General features: G+C 40.5%; 1 protein-coding gene across 2 annotated transcripts in view; it reads right to left on the reverse strand.

The window, feature by feature from the left end:
- The window catches only part of LOC118796839 (neuropilin-1a-like), a 43,554-nt gene extending 23,339 nt beyond the window's left edge, over positions 1–20,215 (reverse strand). Inside the window, exons 1-6 of one of the 2 annotated variants that reach the window (XM_036555977.1) lie at positions 19,744–20,215; positions 18,401–18,578; positions 2,596–2,777; positions 1,549–1,776; positions 888–1,055; positions 527–690 (exon numbers count right to left, since the gene is read on the reverse strand). In XM_036555977.1, coding sequence (XP_036411870.1) covers positions 527–690; positions 888–1,055; positions 1,549–1,776; positions 2,596–2,777; positions 18,401–18,578; positions 19,744–19,810 — 987 coding nt within the window. In that variant the 5' untranslated portion in view covers positions 19,811–20,215. The remainder of the gene's footprint in view (positions 1–526; positions 691–887; positions 1,056–1,548; positions 1,777–2,595; positions 2,778–18,400; positions 18,579–19,743) is intronic. The other variant, XM_036555976.1, reaches the window with a different exon arrangement.
- Positions 20,216–25,309: the final 5,094 nt, after the last annotated feature.

Raw genomic sequence — 25,309 nt, forward strand, 5'->3', positions numbered from 1 at the left:
ATCATATCAACCAACGTTTAAACGTTCCATTATGTTTACGTGTGGGAATACTGCTGTCCAGCCATAGTTTGCACAAAATAAACTGTGGTAAAATAACTTGCAATTAACCATCACCGGGCATAGGCCTAGAATTCATACTTACAAGCCTACATGCAAACCTAAACTTAATCTCAGCATCCAACATTACTTTTTTTTTTTTTACATATGAATTTATGCATGTGCGCACACACAGACTCAATCACACTTTGCTCTGTGTAGGGAGGCTGATTTTTTTTAGACTAGGCAGAAACTTGGCAGTCCATCTGGACAGACTCTGTGGTTTCTTCTTCTTTCTCTTACCACATACATGCACACAGGTAGAACTTTCAGTCTGTAGCTGTACACCTATTAGTAGGCCTGCAGAATTTAACAAGTATGTTGTATAAGAAGCGATAATATCCCCAAAATAGACTAACTTGGACAGTTGGACATTGCCCACTCAGCTCTTGTGTGTACAGTGTGTGTTTGTGTGTGTTTGTTAGCGTACCTGTATCCACTCTCTGGTGGAGTCTTCTGACGGCGTCCAGCCATTACTGGAGAAGTTCAGTCGTGAGCGGAGAGGAGACCAACTGGGGTTGTATTGGGAAGAGGCTGTAATTGCATCATTACTAATCTCTCCTGATTCCATTCCCAGTGGATAGTTGCACTCAGCTGTAACACACACACATTCAGGTAACAACAGCAGGACTCATTTGTCTTTAGGAAACAGTTACTCTAGGTTACTGAGCAGCTTAAATTGTTGCAACTACATAACAAAAAACAACAAAAAATAATGAAGACTACCATCTGAAACTAATACAGCACCCCAAATTATGTGTTTTGGTTGAGTGACCAGAAGCAGTACTAACTCTTTTGGTCCTGGGGGGGCTCTGGGCTGGATTGGATGCTGTAATTGGCCGAGAAGCCATCCTTGCTGATGGCATTGTCAGTGTGGATGGAGAGGGACAGGATGCCGGTATAGGATATTACTCGGTCTGGACTACGAGAACCACAGTATCTCCCGATATGAGGGCCAACTGAGAGAGAGAGAGAGAGAGAGAGAGAAGGTAGATGGGGGGCCCAAAGAGAGAGAGAGAATTGTGAGAAAGTCAAAGAGAAAAGAGAAAAGAGAGGTTGTAATTTCTGCTTTCGGCCACAGATCAACTCTTCCTTTAAAGCATGACAGAATGAATTCAAAGTATGACAGTAAACTGCCTCTCTTCTCTCTTCTTCCCTTTCCTGTCAGCAGCCTAGATCAGCATCACACAATGGATGGATTCATCTCCCTGGAATGTGTTTGTGTGTGATCTCTGTATGATATCATTCTCTTTCTTACTTTTCTCCTTCATTATTAACTTGGTGATAGTAAATCTACCTTTAATATACATTCATATATTTACATCAATCTGTTTGCCAAACTACCTTTTTCCTGCTAAATCTAAAGTTTTCTCACCCTATACCTCTCTCTCTACTTATTGTCTTGTGTTTATGATCCTCCCCCTTCTCTCCCCTTCCAACCTCCTTCTCTACCTGTTGGGTATCCGTCCCAGATTTCCAGGTAGTCAAAGCGGCACACGGCTCCAGCAGGGGCGGTACTATCAGGCTCCATGTCAAACCTTTCAAACTCCAGCACGATCTCCGCCATCTTCGGCGCCAAGATGGTGATGGTACACTCAAGGTTGTTGGGGTATTTATCAGGGTACCCGGGCGTCTGGATCACTCCACTCGGAGCTGTCAGGTTTCTGGAACATTCTGTGCCTGATAAGGACAGAAAGAGTGTAGAATGTAGAAGTAAACAAACATTTTCTGAAATTTCTTTAAATTACATCATTTTTCGTGATGAGAATGTGTTTTTATATGAAGTCGGTCGTCACTGAAACTATCAGAGAAACCATTTTCCTTAAGGCACATAAGGGTTATTAGATGATTAGATTTAATGAGAGACGAGGCTGTGTACTACACACATGCACATACATTTAATTATAGGCTAATCCCATGTCCCCAAAATGCAATAAAAACACAAATTCGTGATTTGTTAATTCTCTTGAACCTTTATTTAACTGACAAAAGTACAAACAAATGACGTTTGATATTTTAGCTGACCTGACTGTATTTTGTAAATATAAATAAATTTTAAATTTGATGCCTGAAACACACTCAAAAGAAGTTGGAACAAAGGCATGTTTTTTACAAAGTACAATTAAGTTGGTCAGTGAAAACATTACAAATCTTTTCTTTGTACTTTTGCTCATTAAATAAAGGTTCAAGAAAATCAGATTCTTGTTTTACTGCATTTTCTAAAATGTTCCATTTTTTTTCGGAAATGGGCTTTGTGATTAACTACACATGCATGAACACCATCTTGGAAAGATTATGACTTAGATTTTTAGTTTGGCAAAGAATGCTGGGGAATATGCACATAAAATAAAGATATTGCTAGTTATCTCTGCAGACAACAATCAGAAATTTACATTCTGTCCAAACTTAACATGCACTCACAAAGATGGACACAAACACATGCAGCCACTCTCTCTCTCTCTCTCTCTCTCTCTCTCTCTCTGTGCATGTGTGTCTGACCTTTTTGGTGCACCTCGTAGCGGATGCTGAATCCGGCCCCATTGGTCTCGTAGTCGGAGGTGAATTTGATCAGCAGAGAGTTTCCAGAGGAGATGATTGGGGAAGGAGCAATTTTTCCACAAAACTTCCCCACCAGAGAGGCCTTCTCACTGTCTCCATCGTACACCTCCACAAAGTCATACCTACACACACAGTTGATGTAGTTCAGTCTTGAGCTGAATTTCAGACTGTTGCTACTGATTACATTAGGAATTTCTACAAGGCTATTCAAATCAGAATTTCAATAAAAAATTATTTAACTGAATGTATATGGCGCCTCTGGTCAAATTACATGTTTAGTTGAACAAACTTTCTGCAGAGAACACACTTCTGCACATGTTAATGCACAATTACTGTGTACTTGCTGAATTTTTAAAATATTGAAAAAAACGTAAACATAAAATACGGCCTTTGCCAAAGTAATGGCACATTTTATATTAATGTTTTATTTTTTCTAATATGTTAAACTCAGCAAATAAATAGAAATTGTGCACTAAAAAGATATTTAAGTGCTCTCTATAGGGGATGTGTGAACTTATTTTTACTTTAACAATCTGAACTTTTGCATATGACCGAGAAGGTAAAGTTTAATCAATAATGCATTACTTGAATAACTAGGTTTAACGGATTCATCGTGGCTGCACTGAGTGAATGTATTTATTTTCACTTCTGTTGAAGAACATTCCAGAGCTGAATTTCTGCTCAATTGAAATCGCTATGAAATTGACTCCAACACTGTTATACAACTGTAGATGACCCAGTCCAGACACTTTTATTGTCCCTGACCTTCGGGAACAGATACCAGATGTCACAAACAGGGACTGAAAATTCAGTGAACTTAAAGACACACTGAACTAACCTACTAACCTAACTCATATACAGATCAGTACAGATCCACTACTGGTGTAAAACATCTGGAAGATTCCAGACTGTCTATGAATCATAAATGAGTTAGAGAGATTAAAGTTTAAAATGTCATGTACTAAAGTCCTCATGAGAACATCACTCTTTAAAAAGGGAGGCATTTCCTGTCGACCTTACCACCCCACCCCTCCTCATTCCCCACACACACTTTCAAAACTGAAGACACTGCTGGCCAGTTTTCCATGACCTCAGTATGACCCTGTGTGTGAAATGAAGCATAGTTCCTGCATGTCTGTCATAGTTGCTCTTCTATGAGACAAGCAATGCAAAACTGCCATTACTCAACACTAGAGACTTCAGGAGAAACAGAGGACCTGATGCGCCAGTTTCAGGTGCAAATTGGATACATTCTGCCTGTGTTTTGTATGAAACTGCACAGTTTACGGGTCATGAGCATGGAAAAATGCAGAATGCGCTTCTCTCCCTCATGCATATGAATTGAGAGAGGCCTGCGCAGACTGTGGGAGCATCGTGCAGAAAGCGGGTGGAGATACTGGAAGCATGGCTGATTTCATATTATGCTCAATTTACTGGCCGACTAGCAGCAGCCAGTCTTGCGTGGAATTTTCCCCTCCTTTTGAAACAAAACATTCATGTACAGTAGTGTCTCGAAAGTGTGTGCTGGGAGACTTTCTTTTATAATGGCAGGAGGCACAGTGGCTAGATGGACGCACAAGGCTCAAAAATGTACTAGAAGAATATTTACCATCACAATAACATGATTTAACTTGATTTAGAGCCTCAAGTCATTCCTGAGTGCTACTTTTATATTTAAGCTCACAATGGATCCATTTCTGACTGCAGTATGTAGGTGGTGCAGATCTATTACACTGGAGTGTACACATGCTTTTTCTACAAAACAATGTAAACATAACAAAAGGTACGTTCACATTACAAGCCTCATTGCTCAAATCCGATTTTTTGCTCAAATCCGATCTCTCTGACAGGATGGTTCACACTCGTTTAGGTAAGTGACTCATCCTACGCAGTAATGTCACGTGAATAAATCATGTGCGTCACGTGCATCATCAGCAAACAGACTAATGGTCAGAACAAGCCTTCACTGCAAAGATAATTAACTCTGACCAGCTCTCAGCTGCTCATTATTAGAGCAAGATGAAGGTGAAAAAGGTGAGATGTGCACATGAATTCCGAGTGTTCATATTAAGGTCGCATGGCCACGAATCAGATACGTATCCAATCTAGGACCACATATGAAAGTGGCTCAGGTCGGATTTGAAAAGATCAGAATTGCGTGTCCACACAGCCCTGAAAACATCAGATCTGAGTCACATTAGGGCAAAAACGGATTTGTGCCACTTCAGCCTGGTAATGTGAACGTAGACAAAGTAGTGGCTTTTTCTTCATAGGCACTTTTTATAGGGGCCTACAGGTGGAACTTTGAAGCTTTGTACTGTTTTCTGCTGGGTATAATGCAGGATTAGGAAATCTGAAAATAAGGACATACTGCATTGACATTCTCACTGGCTACTGAAATCAAAGCGATGACATCAGTGCAGTGAAACACAAGATTTCATTAGCTTGTGTAAGTAAATTCCGAATGAAATGAAAACCAAGAGCATTGGAAGTTAGTCACAAATTGCAGAGACAACATTCAGCACTCATCTTTTCCGCTGAAGTCTCAAGAATCTAACGCTTTACCAAATCTCTATGGATTCATTATAGTATCAGAATCATATTGGTAATGGCAGATCATATATTTATTGTACTTCCAAGAGCGGGATGTTTAGGTGACGTTGGTCTACTGCAATGAATTTTTTTTGTTTTTTTCATTTTTAACTTTACATGTAATACTAATCGACATAGAGTTAGTTCTGATTAGTTAGTTCTCATGGGCTTGTAGTTAGCAGGTGGTCCTGTGTGCAGTTTATGGTCCTACGCGCAGCCTTAGTGAATGGAACTGCCATTGTCAGGAGCACTGTGAGCGCATATTACAACGACAGCATCAAGTACCATTTTCCGCTGCCCCCATGTTCATACTTACACCAGCGTCTGCACATTCAATCTTCTATCTGTCTACAGGGTTAGGATGTAACGGAATACAAGTATTAGGAATACAGAAATGAAGTATCTGTATTCAGTCCAAGTTATTTTAAAAAGAACGGCAGAATTCAGAATGCAGTTACTTTTCACACTTTAGGAGAATACTTTTAGAATACTTATGCACTGTCTTTTGAAAATATATACCATATTTAAAAGAAACACCATCAATGCAGTGTGTGAAGATGTACTCTAAAGACAGACTCAAAAAATAGCTTCTTTATAAACACTGCAGTTCCTGCTAAAGCCTGAGTAGACTGATAAAATAACATGATGATCCAGTTATTAATCTCAGTGTTACAAATTTTTTTCTGAAGGATAATGGAACTAAATAATCTCCTCAGTAGTGGACATGTTTATGAGTGATAAGCTTAGTACTTATTTTGCTGGACTTGTTACATAAATGTCATCAACCGAATATCACATAACTACCCACTCTATAGTCAAATTTGCAAGATTTTGTTGGTGAATTGTTTGCTTAGTTCATGAGGTGGCAGTGGGATTACTGGAACAGCAATAAGAGCCCAAATTATATTGAGAACTGCCAACCAGTGACAGTGAGGAACAGTGTACATTAAATAAAAATTAGAGCAGAGTTTTTCCAATGTATTCCAAATGTTATTCTTTATGTATTGCAATGGAATATATTATTGAGTACATTTAGGACAGTGTATTCAATATTCAATTCAAACCGGTCTGTCTGTCTGTCTATCTATCCATATATCTACGTACTTAGTTTAAAAGAACGGTTTAAAAACTGGAGAATTATTCAAACACTATCACACATCAAAAACAAGCACCCACATTCCTCTTAGCTCTTTCACCAACTGTTTTAAATGAATAATGAGCCTGACTGAGTCTAATCTAATGGTTTCTGTAATTGATTTAAACCATGTGGCGCATATTAACAAGGTTGTTTTCTCTAGATCAACTGTGGCTGGCAAAGAACACATCTAAAGAAATGGCAGCATTCTTGAGTCTGTTGATTCCACTGCAATGGAACTACAGTATCATAAACAAAAGACTGAAGCTCTCTCAAGAGCAACAAACCTACAGTGATAACAAATACTAAGAAATACTAAAAAATCCACTAATTTTTAAGTGGTGTCATTATTAATCTATATAAATGAAATCATTTTGGAAACAGTTAAATATTTGAACTACCAAAAGCTACAGGGAAACCTTACTAAGCCACCTGCAACTCCACAAAGCCCCAGGACAGCGCTGATGTTTCTTTTAAACAGTGAGTAAATAAATCACTATAATAGCTCATGCACGTCCTGATCCTTTGTGGTTTATTTCCGCCACTCAGCAGGACCATCAGAGACGGCAGTGGTGACAGGGGCATATGGTAGCAATAATAACCCAGTAGCCCTCGGAGGACCAATGCCAGATGCTTCATGAAAAACTGAGAAACGTGAGAGACGAGGCATCTGAAGAAACAAAGACAGGAAAACGAAACCTCTGGGGAGCAAATCAGGAGCTGATCAATGGTCTAGTCAATCGCTGTCTAACGGGACACTTTTATAAAATCAATATCAAATCAGTAATTCAATCCATTAGGTAACAGGCACACTATAAGTACTAACATTGAACAAACTGCTAAGTATTTTCTCCCATTCCCTGCAAGAACAGCTTTTAGGGCAGTTTTCAAAGGTGTGATTAAAAATTAAACACGTGTAAACCACAAGCTAGTCCTAATGGACAGAAATCTGCTGATCTTAGAACAAAACTCTGTGCTGACTTTAATAACACCCTGAAGCTGTGGCTGAAGCATGCTACAGATCTACTGTCCAGTCCAGCAGAAGGAGATCCAACCTCAACCTAAATAAAGAAAACTGTAATTAGGGGTGGGTGATATGGCAAAATGCTTCAGGATGTTTTCTATGATACACAATGTATCACGATATTATTTTTTCTGACATCTAATAAGTTAGAACAGACAAAGTAGTGGACATTTTAAAAATACTATCAAAAATTAGGAATACAATTACAATAATTTAACATTTCACACACTGTGTTGCACTAAATCCAGTTAAACAAGATTCCTTGTGCTCTCTTTTTAAACAAACATGCAGTTTTGAAGTTTTTAAAGTATTGATGATGCATCAAGACACATTGATGTGAAGGTGATCGTTCATCTGAACAGATTTTGGGATGTTGGAATTTCAGAATATTCAATAAAGTATGGCCAAAATAAAGTTCTCAGGCTATTTTCAAATGTAAAACTCAAAAACAAAAGAAAAATTCCACTACAATGAAAATAGTCTCTTTAGTCACATTTGTGCATAAAGCAAATTTTTTTCAATAATTCTCAACTGTGCCAAAATATTTCAATTGTAGGTCTGGCCTGAATAATGCGAATATTTAAGTATTTGTTACGTTGGTACTTACTCCTTTGTTTAATAACTAAAAGCTTGCGTTTTTGAGCCACAAAAATTGTAGCCTAAACTACAGCACATTTAATTTAAGGACCTGTATGTGGAATATAACCTAATTTTTCCACCTTTTCTTTTCTAACTAAACAGTTTTACAGCAGGTGTAAAACTTGAAAGCACAAACAATCAGGATCTGTTTATTCTAACAAAATCAAGTTTTTATTGCTGTTGGTTTCAGAGAACTAGTTCCTCCCATTAGCATGGCACAGGAGCTGCTCTGCCAGCACTATGCCACCAAGATCATCACAGTTGAGTAAATTATTATATTAAATATAGTGTGAAGTGCTTTAGAAAGTAGGCGTCTATCTTGACAGAATCTCTATGGAGTTCACACACATATTAAGCGGAAAAAATAGACTTAATGTGTTAAAAAAGAAGCGCTCGTGTTTTGCTCGTGTCTAGCCCAGCCAGTGTGAACTTTCGAATCTGAGTACTTACAAGTCTTATACAAGCCTTACTGAACTGAACTGAATCAAGGTGAAATTTCAGATTACAAGACATATTAAAATTGTGAATCTGTATATCAATGCACTTCCTAAAGAATCACAATCAAATCAAGTTGTTGTGAGGTCAGAGATTTAAACCTGTACTACAAAAGCTTCTGAAGACCAGGAGGTGGTGTGAAGACCAGGAAATGGTGTGCTGTATTGTAACTGGCATTCGCAACTGCACAGAGGTAGATCTATAGGAGTGCAGCTGGGGGCCCCTGCCCTAAAAAGGGATTAACAGATCATTCCTGCATCCCAAATGACTTCCTTTTTGGACAAACGCATTACAAAGTGCACTACACATGGTGTCAGCCCATATTTTATGATCCATGCAGTTGCTGAGTTCACTAGAAGCACAGATGATATGCATGACATATTCAGAAAAGTGCAATGTGAGTTAATTTATCACAATAATGATAAGGTATTTGTCATATTGTCCATCCCTACTGTCACAGTTCATAGGAACTTTAAGAAAAAAAACTGTACTGTGCGTAGAAACAAATTTGACTCGATGCTTTCTGCCATCTGCTTTTCTACTTTGGCAAAATCACTACTTTGACGTAGTCGCTAAAATGTGAGGTTTAAGTGAGTTTGTTTCACATTTCTATTGTGGGCTAAACTGAATTTGACTTAAAATAGATAACTATTCCTCAACAAGATCAGCACAACATTTTAAAGGACACTGGGTAATTTACTTGATTTTTCCATTTTCTGATGTACTGTATGTCATCAGGTAAGCAAAACCTGTCAAACACTCCATTTTGCTGTCATGTTCCAGCCACTGCAGCCTTCCCTTCAGCCATCAGTGCTTTTGCACAGGCCAGATTTTTTTTTCAAATACATTAAATTCAGCAAACAAACAGTAATTATGCTTTAAATTTGTAGAAGTGTGTTCTCTGTAGAGGATGTGTTAACTCATTCATAAAATCAACAAAGCATGTAATTTGACCATGGACATCCAGCCTTTTGCACATGACTGTACATATATGCTACTGTCTTCCTCAAAATAAACCTGATTAATATGTTTTTAAGATGTAAATGTGTTATGATGTCGATGGGCAGTGTAGTTATTTTATCTTTTCTCATTTTCTCCCCAACATTCCCAATTCGCAGCTAGTTATCTAGGTCTTTCCTACTGCACAATGCTAAGTGACGTGCAGCCTGTCACCACATCATGTCAGTCTGCTGCTTGTGCAAGACTGTAGAACAGTTAAACGTGCTTGAAGGGGAGCGCTAGCGGTCTGATTTTGTGTACGTGATGTCTATGACTGGCAAACATTCAGAACTGACAGAACTTTCCACTCAGAGAGAGCATGGCCAACTGTGCTTTTCTGAACTTCCAGCCATGAATAGCTGTGAGTTCCTCTTCATATGACACAATTTAGGATATATGATGAATCCCATACAGATAGCCACAGAGAGAGAGAGAGACAGACAGAGAGAAAGCAAGAAGGGGTAGATGAATGCTCTGTTGGGTTGGCTGATGTCATAACCACCCTGGTTAACTTTGGGGAATGCTGGGTTTGGGGTTAGGTTTCTAAAACAAAACAGAAACTGATGGAAACTCACCATCAAAAACAACCCCATGGCACACACAATGACATCTGTACACATTACTGTGAGAAAAAAAAGCCATGCTGTGTGTGTGGCTAAATCTGAGTTGGGTCTGAAACAGACAGACAGCAAGACAGGGAGAGAGAGTGAGAGAGAGAGAGAGAGAGAGAGAGAGAGAGTAAGTGTGTAATAATCCTGACAGAATTTGTGACAGTTTCCCACACTTTTCAATATTCTATTGATCAAAATATTAAATATTCAAATATTCCATAAGAATAACAAAAGTTTGTTTCTCTTTAGTTTTGAAAACTCTCATTTATTTCTGATAAATGCAGCCAACAGCCTGCTTCCTTTTTAACAAATCAGCGCAGTAGGAAATTCATTTTGGGTTGAACCTGCTGTTAAAACTGATAATATTGCTTCAAATTAGAGCTCTAAAACAGACAGGAGTCTAGGCAGCTTCTGTCTATCATGAAAAGCCTGGGCATTGTTTCTGACGCACAAAAATGCCAACCACAAACTGCTGTTTTTGCATGGTGTGCAGGCAGATTTTTTTCTTGACACGCTGCTCTGCTTCCATGTGCTACTGTTGACTAGCTAACATTTAGCTTGATAGAAAAAAGTTTCTCTTTCATGATATAAACCAGTGCACAGCGAGAGGTCTGCTGCCCTCGGCGTTATAGTTAGAGATATAGTCTAGAGCTGCGTTATAGTAGTTATAGCCTAGAGCTGCATTACAGTTATAGTCTAGAGCTGCGTTATAGTAGTTATAGTCTAGTCTGCTGCCCTAAACCAGATATTTTGTTGGGCCCTGTCAGGCTCAGGCTGGGTTTTGTACTGATTTTTCTAGAGCTGTGTCATACGTAAAGTCTAGAGCCGTGTTATAGTTACGGTCAAGAGCTGTGTTATAGTTACAGTCTAGAGCTGCATTGCAGTTATAGTCTAGAGCTTGTTACAGTTATTGTCTATAGCTGCAATATAGTTATAGTCTAGAGCTACGTTATAGTTACAGATATAGTCTAGAGCTGCGTTATAGTAGTTATAGTCTAGAGCTGCATTATAGTTATAGTCTAGAGCTGTGTTATAGTTACAGTCTAGAGCTGTTATAGTTGCACTCTAGAGCTGTGTTATAGTTACAGTCTAGAGCTTGTTACAGGTATAGTCTATAGCTGCAACATAGTTATAGTCTAGAGCTGTGTTATAGTGGTTATAGTCTAGAGCTGCGTTATAGTTATAGATATAGTCTAGAGCTGCATTATAGTAGTTATAGTCTAAAGCTGCATGACAGTTATTGTCTAGAGCTGCGTTATAGTTACAGATATAGTCTAGAGCTGCGTTATAGTAGTTATAGTCTAGAGCTGCATTACAGTTATTGTCTAGAGCTGCGTTATAGTAGTTAGAGTCTAGAGCTGCATTATAGTTATGATCTAGAGCTGTGTTATAGTAGTTAGAGTCTAGAGCTGCATTATAGTTATGATCTAGAGCTGTGTTACAGATGTAATCTAGAGAGATGTGTTAGTTGGTGGAAAAGTCACAACAGATCTTACTCTGTGTTTGTTAAGTTCTCCTGAAGTGTGTTAAGAGTTTCTGCCATAGCAGCAGTAGGTGAGAGGACTTTAGTACAGATGATCAGAGGAGGGAGGTGCTATTCTACGCCAGGTGCAATAGGCAATTCTACAAAAATATACTGAAATAAAGACGTTTGTAGTGCAATACAGATGTGCAAAAAAACAGTTTTTCCCAGCATTACATTTACTGTCGATCACCTCAAGATCTTAGTAACAAAGCAAAGTAGTATAAAACCATGTTTGCAATAATCCACCTCTGTTAACGATTGTACATGAGGGCTCAGATTTAGCAGTACCACTTGGGTTGGGTTGGATCGCACACTTTAGCATTTAGGCTTCAATCTCATGCCCGTGCAGACCTCTAACAGAAGCACATCATTTTTATAAAAGAGGTAAGTGTATCAGTTATTCAAATGCCTTTTACAGTTTTCGAATATCTTAATTATCAAAATGATCCATTTTTATCAAATATTGGTTGCTGCCCTAATCTTATCACAGTCATATCAAATCTACTTCTTTTGTTTATGTAGTTTGTCCGCATGTGCAATGTGTCTAACAGTAGGGTTATGTCTGTGCAGCATGTGTATTCATGTGTTTATGTGTGCAGTGTGTGTAAGGAAAGGCCTTAGGTCACATTAATGATTAGTCTCAGTGCCATGGAGAACACAGAACACATTCTGACACAAAACAGCTATTGACAACATGTACATTCATGTGTGCGTGTGAAGAAGAGGAAGCAGAATATGCACACAAATAGAAAAAAGAAGAGAAAGAAGAAGAAGAAACAGAGAAAATGCACACAAAAGAGTGCAAGCAAAAGAAAATCTACTGGAGCTCAGAGGGAAGGGGAGGGGTACAGGAATTTGAAAGTGCTTTCCAAACTCTCACTGTTTTTTGGGACGAAGAAGACAAAGGCAGAAAAATCAGCTTCAACAGTGTTTCGTTTCAAAAAGATACTTCTACTGTTCAGAAAAACAAAGCAGGACCAGACTTCTCTCCCAATCAACTTGTTGTCTCTTCGTGTGTTTGCTATGTTGAGTCCTTTTCTTCTCAGATCACTGAAGCATGTGTGTATGTATGTGGGGGAAGAGTGTCACACAATTTGAACATGTGTGTTTTGTTTCACGCTAATTACATTACTGTCCAGAGCGGAGGGCATGTGCCCCCCACACACACACCACTCTGTCATACACATACAGATAACAGAGGAATGCAGCCCACAAGCACACTCACAATGACCTTTCAGCACTGAGTGAAAACAGACAACATAAAAATATCATTCTGTAAATAAACTTTGTGAATTAGTCACAGTGGTTAAGGTGTTGATTGTGCAGACAAAAAAATTTTCTTTAGGGCTTCCAGCTCATCAGGAACACAGGACCCAAAACTTAACATCCAGAGATGATGAGATACTGAAGCACAAATACTTAGTTAGGGATGTTTGATTCTAGGAAGTCCAGAGTCTGATTATAGTTCCAAGTGATGGAAATCGTTGGAGTCGAATTCAAGAGCTCATTTCAGACAAAAAATTCCTAGATTCTCAAATTCAAAAATCGAAACATACGGCTCTATCACACATGCACTTTTAGGTGGCAATTAAACAAACAGGTTGAAGTGTGAACACAAGCCGTAGTCAAAATCCTGGTAAGTTTGATGCTGTTATTTCCTTGGCGCAGCCTAACTTAGAATTCTTAGAAAAAGAAGCTGACCAAACCAAACAATGACTTCACAATGGCTTAAATAATGCTTAATTTTTTTTGACAATCTTGAGTTTTCAGATTTAGTGAGTGAAAACCATGGAGTGTAATTTGTTCACAATCCCAGTGGAAACTGCCCATGAGAACCAGCAAAATCCGCCGCTTGAGTGTACATGGCTGCTACTGCACAAAAGCGATGCAGTATGACCAGTAAAGTGAAGCATTTTGTTTTTACCGTAGAGCAGGGGTTCCCATTCCCAGTCCTATGCTCTGCACATTTTTTTGTTTTCCTTACTCAGCACATCTGACTCAGCACATGATGACCCTGTTAATTAATTAATGAGTGGAAACAGGTGTGTTGGATGAGCACAAAAGCACAAAAATGTGCTTAGTGTGGAGTTGCCAGGACTGGAATTCTGAACCCTTGCCATAGACATACAGACATATGGAGTGCAAGGAACTTTTTCCACTTTTGTTTTACACTCGGGTCCAAAGTAAAATATAGCCAATCTATTAATGTGTGCTGTGGAAGGATACATTTTTCAGACAGGCTGTGTAGATACTGACAGCAGAATGATCTCACACCCTCTGTGTGCATGGATGCAAGCAAACTTAAATGTCACAGTGTAGTGTCCCAAATGCCTGGAAGCTGAAAATTGACTCTTTCTGGGATTGACTCACAGTGACTGTACAAGTATACTGGCAATCTTTCTTCTAATGAAGCCATCAGGTTGTAAGATATGGCATACTGGGTTCAGTGTTTTTTAGTCCTTATTCCCTAGAAAATATCCTTATAGTCACACAAAACATGTAACACAGGTACAAGGACCAGGACTTGGTTTGAAGTCATACCTCCCACTAATTTAAACATCAACTCCCCAGGCTAGAAAAACATTCTTTAAACTGCTGATCTTCAGTTATATAAGAAACTGTAGAACACATTAGAAACGGGCGATCAGGGTTTGCTTTACTGAGAGTTTAACAGGCTTTCTGAGAAATGTGTTTTTGTGGTTTTGAGGTGATATTCTGGCCTGCTGTTAGTTTAACATGGTAGCTAACACAGCAAGGCTAGCCTTCTGACTGCTCTCCAAAAACAACAGTGAGAGCCATCTGGTGCAGGTTAGCGTGCGGGTCATTCTAAACCCTTGCGGCGGGATTCTCCAGCTAGTGGACTAAAGTCTGGGCTTACCCTGCGTGGCAACACTTACAGACGGGATTGCAAAACAAGCACAGACTTCTTTATTTTTTACAACAGACAGCAAACGTTGCCAAACAGCATGAGAATTTAACATGGCATATGTGTTCCATAAGCAGGACTAATGGAAGGCTACTTCTAACAAATGGACAGCAGATATCAAACAAATGAACCAGAAAAAGCATTTAAAACAGTTTAAACATGAGTGTCACACTTCAGGAGAACCACAGCACTGTCACGTTAGTGTCTGCCCATGTCTAACACTCCTGAATCAACTCTTGAACTAGTAAATGAAATAAATAAGTTAAGTTATAGTAGACAGCACAGGGTGTAAGGGTGGGTGATATGGCAATAATATAGCATCACAATACTTGTGATCTTATCATGATACACAGTGTGCATCTCAATATTTAATATTTCTATATTTCTACTAGTTAGTACACAGTTTATGCAGTTACTGTGCACTGGTTGTTGTTGTTTACAGGCTCTATAATTGGTCTATATCTCCGTAGTCTAAAATAGAAGTACTGAGAATTGTCATGATATACTAAGAACAGCGGGTTGTGACTTAATTCATAATTCAATAATCACACATAAACATATTGTCACTACAGAGCACTAGACAGCTTTTACTCTGCAGCCTTGTCCTTTTCTAATTAATAGAGACTACGCATGATACTGCCCAGTAAAGTACTCTGATGAACTGGAAATTACCCCTGTATAAGAACTGTTCATTCAGACTGCTCATTTAAAGGATTCACAATTATTCTAAGAGACATAATAGTTCTGTTCCTGCCAATTCATTTTCTATAAATCAACTTAGTTTCATAAATCTGAAGGATGGGGAGAAGTTGCACCTTTCCTGTTTTCAAATTCATAATTGCTTGATTTATGCTTTAATTGTTTAAAGACAATGGAGCCTAAAAACCTGCGCGTACTATCCCATGAATGAGTAAGAAGGTTTTTCTGTACCCTTGAAGTATTTATTGGCAACATGTCTTCAGCATGACTGTAAATATTTATATGCAACAAAGCTCGTGTAAACACAACCAAACCGACAAAAGACAGGCTGTGAGTTGAAAATCTGAGGCCGTCACAAAGTTTTCTCTCACTTCCAGGCCCTATGACACACTCCAAGCTGCTCCTGCTGTGTCCTGATAAACCCCAGAGAATAGACCAGAGCTGACAGGCTAAGCTAACGAAGACTAGACTCAATATAGTAGTCAGAGCTATTCCAAGTGTAGCACATGAGCTAGTGCTGGGAGATACTGATAAAATTCAATATCACAATAGTTTCCAAATGTATCATGGTGTCAGATATTTAGGTTTGCATTAATGAAGTTAATGAATCCATGCTTCTTGATCAATTTGAAGCACCCAGTAAATGACATACACGGTCAGAAAAAAGAGCACCCAAGGTACAAGCAATGTCAAAGTACCCTCAACAGAACAACATGGTCCTTAAAGCTAAACTGTGCACCTTAAATGACTTTTTTAGGTTCACTGCATTGACTTTGCCAAGATTTGGCATTTTCACACCTTTTTTGAAATGATGTTCTCCCTGTGTCTGTGTGGGTTTCCTTCGAGTGCTCCAGTTTCCTCCCACAGTCCAAAGACACACAGTGAGGCCAATTGGAGTGACTAAATTGTCCCCAGGTATGAGTGTGTGTGTGACTGTGTATGTCTGTGTCTCTGCCCTGGGCTGGCGACCTGTCCAGGGTTTTTCCTGCCTTCTACCCAAATGAGCGCTGGGGTAGGCTCCACCACCCCCAAACCAGAAGGACAAGTGGCTTAGATGATGAATGAATGAAATATAACTGCAATAGAATATGGTGCAATTATGTTCCCTAACCAGAGGTACTAAACCCCTTGGGGGTTCCACCACAGTGACAGCAATTGTACCCTGAAAGGGAGACTGTGTATTGCAGTTAAGCTATTTTATCTATCAGTGCTGCTAAAACCATAAATCAGTAGGGCTGTCAGACACCAATGCCAGTATTGGCTAGAAATGTGAGCAGGTACTCAAGTACTCAAATAACCAATCGATGTGCCAGTATTCAAATACTGGCATCACTAATTTTGGGTATTTGCTATGTTTCATCACAGGAAGACAGAAAAAATATCGACTGTGAAAATTCAGTAAAACTCATTTTTCGAAAATATCGAAAGATCGACTGTGAAATTCATGAAAACGTCATTTTTCTGTTTTAACAGGACTGTAAAATGTTGCGAATGTCTAAATGCGAATGTACTGCCGCTGTGACTACACCGCTACATGTCATCCACAATCTCTTTTTGTGTTGTTTTTTCTTCCTCATGGTTAACCGTTTACCCTTTCACTAACCCTTACAGACACTCAAATATCAAAATTAGTTGGAAAATCGGCGCTGATGGCAGAATTGGCACTATCGACAATGTATCAGCCAGCACTTACGTGACATTGCTCTTTGGAAACTTCACACACATGAAACAACTGGTTTTAAAATGTGAATTGTTGAACTTTGCAAAGAAAATGAACTAGACTGTAACAGGAGAAGTGGAAGGAATGTTTTAGCTGATGTTACATGAATCCCTGTTTAAAAAAAAAAGTACAAGAACTCCCTCTTCTCTCCCACAAAATAGCTCAGATTCACTGAAAGAGAAGATGGAAAAAGGGAAAGGCAGAGAAGAAAGAGGACGGTGATTTGTCAGTTTCTCTCTCTTTTTCTCTCTCTTTTTCCTCTCCTTTTCCTCTCTAAGGAGTCCCCAACAAGACATTCATTACTTGGGGCATTTTATTGGTCCCCTGCTGATGAAACCCGAGCCAATAGTAATGCAGCCTGTGTGTGTGAGACAGCTGCTGATTTACGCACCTTTTACGAGGCATTTAAAAAGACCCATCTCATTTACTAGATTTAGTCCACACATTGTCCTGTGTTTGTGTGTATGAGACACAGTGTGAGAGTGTGCAGAGGACCGGGCAAGGTTGTGTGTGTGTGTGTGTGTGTGTGTGTGTGTACATACCTACAAGTGAGAGTGGGTTAGTGTGTGTTTGAGAGGGTGCACTCGATGGGGTTGTTAAGGTGGTTATCACTAATAGACCACAGGGCAATAACATGCTCTGCTTTCAATTCTTATTACACTAAATGCTCCAAACACCCCCCAGTAGTGAAAACCATCAGCATAATTACGCAAAACAACACCATCGCTTTCCATTAGACCTGTCAGGAGCCTGTCAAGGGAAATTCACTGCTCTTAAGATTCTGCTTAGCATCTAACTTCACCCTGAGCTGCCACTCTATGTCTAAAGATACCGTCATCCTGGAGGAAAACACTTTGTTTCCTTTCAAGCATTCTATGAAATAGATTTTGGACTCTGCTTTAGAGACTTTAACTCTTCCATAGGATTCCAGGGCTTCTTCCACAATAACACAGACTCAGCCTGGTGCTCCTCTCACTTCATTCATCAGAGTCTGCGCTGAAAACTCTGAATTATTATATTTCCCACCATAAGGTGGCATCGTTCAACATGCCAATACGAGTGTGACCGCTCATGTAATTAGGCCAGTGGTTACTGACTCTGCTGCTGGAGATCTATCGCCCTGCAGGATGCGAGAGGTTTCCAGCCCTGGTCCTGGAGACGTCCTGCTCTGCATGTTTTAGTATTTTCTCTGCTCTAACACACCTAATCCAACTACTCAGCTCGTTAATAAGCCTTGAGTTGAAGTGGGTGTGTTAGAGAAGGGAGAACACCAAAACATGCAGGGAACCACTGCATGCCAAAGCTCTGGAACCCAGACTAAAGAGGAGTATAGCTGGAATGCTGCAAGCTGCCCTGGAGAGAAAACAGTGTCAAACTCACTTGCACTCGCGGTTCTCCAGGTCAAAATGTGGGTTGAAGTTGATGAGGATCTTCTGCTGTGGGTCTGGCGCACGGATGAGCCACACACACTGCTCAGAGAGCGGGTACGAGGACGGGTAACCGGGAGATGTCACATAGCCTGCACTCAAGATGGTGATGTTTCCTCCACAGGAACCACCTACAATTCAGAAAGCAGGAAAGACATCAGTTGTAAATGGTCATCAGGCTTAACCTGGCCATGCATTGCATTGTACTGCAGTAGAAACGCTCTGATCACTGTGACACTGTTGGGAGCAGTCAGGAATAGACGCTGATGGCAGAATAATCAATACTCCCCATCTGATTCTCAGAGAGCGCAGAAAGTGGACGGATGTAGGACGGGTCAGTGGGGTCCGTGCGCCAGTCTGGGTTCCGCTGGCTAGTGGAACATCGTCTGCTGCCAGCAGAAAGCAGCATTCAAGAACCAACTGCTGAGGGCTTTGGCCTCGGGTCTGCCTGTTTGACCTTAATAAGAGTGTCCGGGGCGTTGAAGAAATGCTCAAAATAGCCTTGATCTGCTCTCAGAGGCACGCACGCATATCCCCCCAACACACACACACACACACACACACACACACACACTCATGCACGCACACACACAAGTTTGTATTCCTACCTTTGCTGGGTATTTCCACTGACTTCTGTATTACTGTAGCCAAATACAGCTTTGACTACACCTAAAGCTAAACCCAACCCTGCACCCCTAGGAAAACGGTTCTTCAAGGGTTCTTTAGTAAAGGCAATTGTTATATACAGAACTGTGAACACTCACAGAACTATTTGAATGCATAAATGGTTCTTTGCATGGTTAAATGGTTCTTATATATGATGGAAAACCTGTTTCGCACGTGGTTCTTTAAAGATGCCTTTAAAAATGGTTTGCATCTAGCAACTAAATAGGTTCTCTTATGGTTATAAGTCAGAGAACCTGTCTTTTAGCACTATACAGAGTGTAACCATTACCACAGTAACCAAACAGAAATATTTTTACTTGTTTAAAGTACAAAAAATAACAATAAAAAAAGCATTTTTCCTCATGAGGAGCAGTCAAATGTCCTCAAAATGTCTGGGAGAATGTCCATGTTTTGCTGGGGATATGGACAATTTAGGTCCCCACGAAGAATGAAATGCACGGCCACACATATCCTCTCTCCTTTTTCCACACTCACACACTTCACTGAGCTATTTATTTCTCCTAATATTACTCATATTTGCTATTGAACGCTGTATACGAAACGCTTCTGCAGCGTATCTAAGAATTAAAGACAGGAGCACCTCAGTTCTTAAAGCAGCACCAAACTCACCCATCTGAGTCAGAGCTGAAACTGTAGAGAGTCCCGCTATGGAGGCGAGCAGCAGCGCCACATACATCCTCAAAACTGTGGCGGAAAAGCGAACTATCCTAAAGAAAAACGCACTAAAATCAGTCAGACTGTGGAAAAGGGCAGCCTGGAAAGATCTCTCCGGATCATTTCACGTCTTGAAGTCCAGGTGAAGGAAAGGTGTCCGCTGAGAGAAATCCGTCTCGAGCCCTCACAGACAGAACCACAGAACAGCTACTCCACATCCGACACTCAGAGTTTTCCAGCAGCGCGCAAACGCAGTGACACGTCCTTCTGTGCGAACTCACAGAGGCAAAAACAGAAAAAGCCGCTCAAACAGGTCGGAGAGATGTGGAAGTGTCTTCCTCAGTCGAGCTCCACTCCTCTCTCTCTCTCTCTCTCTCTCTTTCTCATCTCTCTGCTCCCGCTGACAGGATGCTGCTGGCTTCGTACTAAAGGGCGGCCGGTTTCTTCCCGCCCGTATTGCGACAGGCCACGCCCCCTAGGCTGGGATTGGCTGAAACGAGTCGCTAGGCTTGGCCAGTACTTCCTACTGTCTTGACAGCTTTGAACTACTAGCCAATCACAATGCAGAGGCGGGGCTTTCCGGAATACGGGTGGGAAAAAAATAACGCTGTTGATATGTGTAGCTCGCGAGCTCGCGGATGGGTCACTGCTGTAAATTACCTCAAGCGCGCCTCGGTGTTTAGGAGGCTTGTTCGAGTTAGTGTGCAGCTGTCTCTCTCTCTCTCTCTCTCTCTCTCTCTCTCACACACACACACACACACACACACGCTCACTCAGGTGTCCCACCACGCCGGGAATCTGAAAAACTCACTTAACTCTCCCACCACATCAACACCATCCTCGCCTCAGACCGTCACACCGCCGTTAAGCTGATGAACCACAAGTTAGCACAAACACGAGTGTCTGCTCGTCGTTGGTTGAGCAGCGGACTCGGGGCTGGTTCTCCCCTCTGAGCGGACATGAGAAGCGGAGGCTGGAGTTAATGAGTCCGTACAGAGGAGTCACGATGACACGCTGACATTAAAATGAGTGTCACGTACCGTAATCTCGGGCACGCGCGCTACGCGCCCACGCCGACAGACGTTGATCGTGAACGCGCTGCAGTCGAGACCCTGTGATGCTCTCTGAGAGGGGCATTTCTATCAGAGTTTCATAACAGGTGAGAAAGAAGAAGAGCTTTGTCATTAATAACTCATGTATTTGATGTAGACGGCAAAAGTGGTATAATCTGCCTGCGGGGTCTGGGGCTACGTGTGGTCGCGGGCCCCGGGGGTCTAGTTAAAATCCAGGGAGGCGGGAAAGTGTTTTAATTTGGGGGTGCTGAAATTTTAAGCAGTATAGCCGTGACGTGGGTGGCGACGTCATGCAAATGATTTTTTCTTGCCTTTTTCTTTCATTTAAATTTTTTTCTTTAATTTGTATTAAACAGAGCGGGTCACGGCGCTCCATGAGCTTCTTGTTTGAATGTTCTCGTTCCACCTTAAATGGTGCAGCAGTTATTATTATAATGCCTGAGGTGCCAGCATGTAACTGCTAGACCATTTAAGGTGGAACAGGAAAAATTCGAACAAGAAGCTGACAAATAGTAAACCAAATTCAGCCTCATTGTGGCTGATATGTAACGTTACAGTCTTGTCTCACATTTAACTCAGAACATGTAAAAATGACTGAAAAAGTTTGATTTTATGCGCTTAAGTTGACTGTTTGCTATGAATTCCCAAGCACATAGTGATGCTAATGATGCCCTGCATTCACATAAGACAGGAGAGCAAAAAGTTAGGGTAAAAATGTAACAGCTAAATGAAATGTTTTAACATCTTTTCTACACTTTTCTGGAATAAAGGCGGAGCGTAAATGGAATAGCCACTCCGTTCTGTCATTCAGACCAAGATTTCTTATCCTGTGCGAATTGCTCATAAACAGTAAAGACGTCTTGTGGTAAACTGACGTTACCCCACCTCCTCATGGAAAACGAATACCATCTAAATCGGGCTTAAGACTAGACTAAATGCCTCAAAAACCCTCCTTCCAATATTCAGTATCCAATGACAGGGCCTATTTTTCATCCCCGCCAAGTCAATAACCAATCAAAACGTTTACTTCCATCAGTAATGAGCCAATGGAATCAGGTGACCTGTGGCCCTCGCAGAGCCTGAGAGTCCTTCATCATTCTGTCAGCATTTACAGAGACGTTTGGAACGTTCACTGCCAAACGGAGACGTGCACTGGAGTCCACACCGTGCTACATCTGAGTTGTCATAGGGAATGCGATGTTTCTTACAATTCACTGGTAACAAAAGCAATGGCATTCTGATTTTAATTTATCTGTTCATAATTCATTCCAGAGTGATCATTGTATCCCCAAGCAGTCAATCTATTTAAGCAATAGAATATTTGAAGGGTGTGCTATCATGAATAACATCATGCCAAGAAAGAAAATAGTCAAACAAACAAGCCCCTAAAATTGTTTCAGATATCGTCACTGCCCAAAGAAAAACATCTCCATTTTTTGCGATTTTCACTTTTCTACATCATTTGAGCACAGCAGCTCATTAGGATCATTAGGATCCTTTACACTGTGATATCAACCCATCAAAAAAGCCAAAACCACTGGAAAACAACAGGAACACTTAATGGCTTCTATGTTTCTTTTTTGGCATTTTTAACGTTCTCCCCCATTTTAGTCAGTTCCACCCACTACCTACATCTCCTACACAGCGCTGGCTCTAGCCTTTTGGGGACCCTGAGCAGCAATGCTGGAGTGGGTAATCAGCAGAGTCGGGGAAATTCTCGGTGGGCCAGTAGTGCTCAGACAAACTATAAATGTTACATCCAAGTGTACATCTGTAGTAATTTATAGGTTAAACCAGCAGCCCCCACTGCAAATGGTACAGCCCTGCTCATACAGTGGACAGCCCTGCCAGCTGATGTAGTGTAAAATTAGACGCTAACTAATAACAATGACTACCAGAAGCTGTCTAAATTGTATAGATTGATAGCTGGATAATTTATGCATTGCTGATGATTGGATGCTTGTTTGGGGTTCTAATAAGTTAATTTATTATTTATTATTAATACTTGACTCAAGGCTCTGTCTCACCACGCAGTATTTTTTAAATACCCAGCTAACTTTGAGCTTAGTTAACCCTGTTGCTGTTTCTTTTACTGTAATAAATTCTTTAACTTTTTACATATTTAGGTAGTGTGATTTTGTTATCCTTCTTTGGTGACTCTTAATGTTTCATACATTTGGCTGTTTGTCGTAAACGTCACACTTTCATGTGCATGCCTATGAGGATTAACCCTTGTGTGGTGTTTGGGTCTGTGGGACCCTTTTTCAATGTTTACCAGAGATTCCTTGGCCTTTGCTCATTTTCTGTGAAGAACGTATAAAATAACACATTTTCAGTGACTTCACACTGTTCACCCCCTACACATTTATATTACACATGTGGTGTTGGGGTGAACCTGTGGGGAATAAAAGTGTGGAGGTGCTGTGCCCCTTCACTCTGTTCTCCTACATGGCCTGCTGTTAGTGTGTGTGTGTGTCTGTATGGGTATGTGTTTATATGTGTGTGTGTGTGTGTGTGAGGGTGGACAACATGGACAGGCTGCTGACTGGCTACAGCTGCTAAAGGAGAACCCTACGCTGGCCACTTGTGATATGGTATTTTTACATAAATTGTTATGGCTGTATTGTAAAAAAACATTAATGCGGTGGGTATACCAGACCCACTGAGTAACAAAAAAACACAGGGTTAATCACAGCCAGAGTGTCTAAACCCAGATTAACATGGAGAAAGTTGTAATTGCTGTTGTAAAACAAGTTAACCACGTCTGTGTGTTTTGTGAAGCTGAACCTGCTTTGTTACACACATTACTTCTTGTTGTCCAACTACAAACCAGAACAAAATGGTAAAATGTTACCACAAAAAAACATTCTTTTCTGTTTTTCGGCTCCAGATGCATATACATTGTTTTTCCCTCGCTCAAGCATCTTAGTCAATACTGGTACAGTAATAACCTAGAAGTTGTTAAGGGGCCCCCTGCATGGCCCTAAGCAGCTCCTATGCAACCAACTGTTATACCATGTTACTATACTACCAATAATAGGAATGTAAAGGCTAGCAGGCGCTTCCTCCAAGTCACATGAAGCACTACTGCGTCTTTTCAAGCTGAACACAACACCACTGGACGACTCAGCGTGCTTGGAGGAGAACACTAACTGCCAATTCTGTTATGTTAGCTAACAGATGTACATGCTACCTAGTAATGTGCTGAGTGATGGGGGAGAAGAAGAGCCATCCTACTCCTGGCAAAGGATGACTTTGACATCAGATGGCATTGTAATATTTCTGTATTTATTAACCTCCTAAAATCCCAGGCTTATTACATACTAAGATTTATTATTCAGTAACTAAAGTGACTTCAGTGCAAACTGGCTGAGCTATTCTTATACTATAGAAGTATGTAATAAAATTTTGGGCCTGCCAGTGGGCTCTGGCTATTTCAGGGGTTAAGGGTTGGTTAGCAGCAGCTTAGAATAAAGTGGCTATTGTTGTTGCCATTGTTGTTTGTCTCCAGAATGACAAAGGTACACGGTCAGAAAAAAGGTTACTGCACAAGTACATTTTTGTCCCCCAAGGTACAAACAATTTAAATGCACTTTCAAAGGTACAACATAGTCCTTAAAGTCCAATTGTGTACCGTAAATAAGTGTTAAAGACACACACATTCACATTCCCAGGGGAAAGGGGCATGTTTGAAGGCATTCATAACTTAACGTCTTTAAACTGAAAAATAAAACAGAAAGTCAGACAGGACACAGGTAGAATGCTTTTCAAGGCAGGGTTTTCTGAAAGCATCTTAGCCCAAATGGTTGAGCAAGCATCATCCTGAACACTCTCTCTAGGAGTTAAGAAGAACTTAACAACAAGCCCCTGTTTACACCTGGTCACTTCATGCATCTAACTGCTGTGTAAAAGTGCCTGCGTTTGGGTTAGGGTCAAAGAACTGGTCAGTATCAGAGAGAACCATTCTTTTATCTCCAGCAGGGCCCTATCTCATTCCAAAAGTAGAGTTTCCTAATAGGGTCTAGCTGAAGAGCCCTAAAATGGTTCTACTTTTTCTTGTAAAGTGCATCTTTTTGGATTATTCTTATGGAACCATCTTTCATCTGCATATTTGTGAGAATGTATGTAGTTTGGGAATGTCACATTTTCCACCTGCTTTTCAAGGCTTTCCACAGCAGCGGAGATGCAATGAATATTAAACACACACACACACACACACACACACACACACACACACACACACACACACACACTTCCATCTCTCAGCAGGCTAGCAAAAACTCTCAGAATGGAACTCAGAATGGAATGGAAATATTAAGCATGCTACTCTTAATGGGGAATTCCACAAATTTTTCTAAATTTCTGCATAATCAAATGGTTAAGATGAAAACAAAGTCATTCAGAGTAGTTTTATGCAAAATGCTCCATTCTAGAGGATTGTACCGAGT

Source organism: Colossoma macropomum, unplaced genomic scaffold, assembly GCF_904425465.1.
Source record: "Colossoma macropomum unplaced genomic scaffold, Colossoma_macropomum, whole genome shotgun sequence".
In the NCBI taxonomy this organism is placed as follows: Eukaryota; Metazoa; Chordata; class Actinopteri; order Characiformes; family Serrasalmidae; genus Colossoma; species Colossoma macropomum.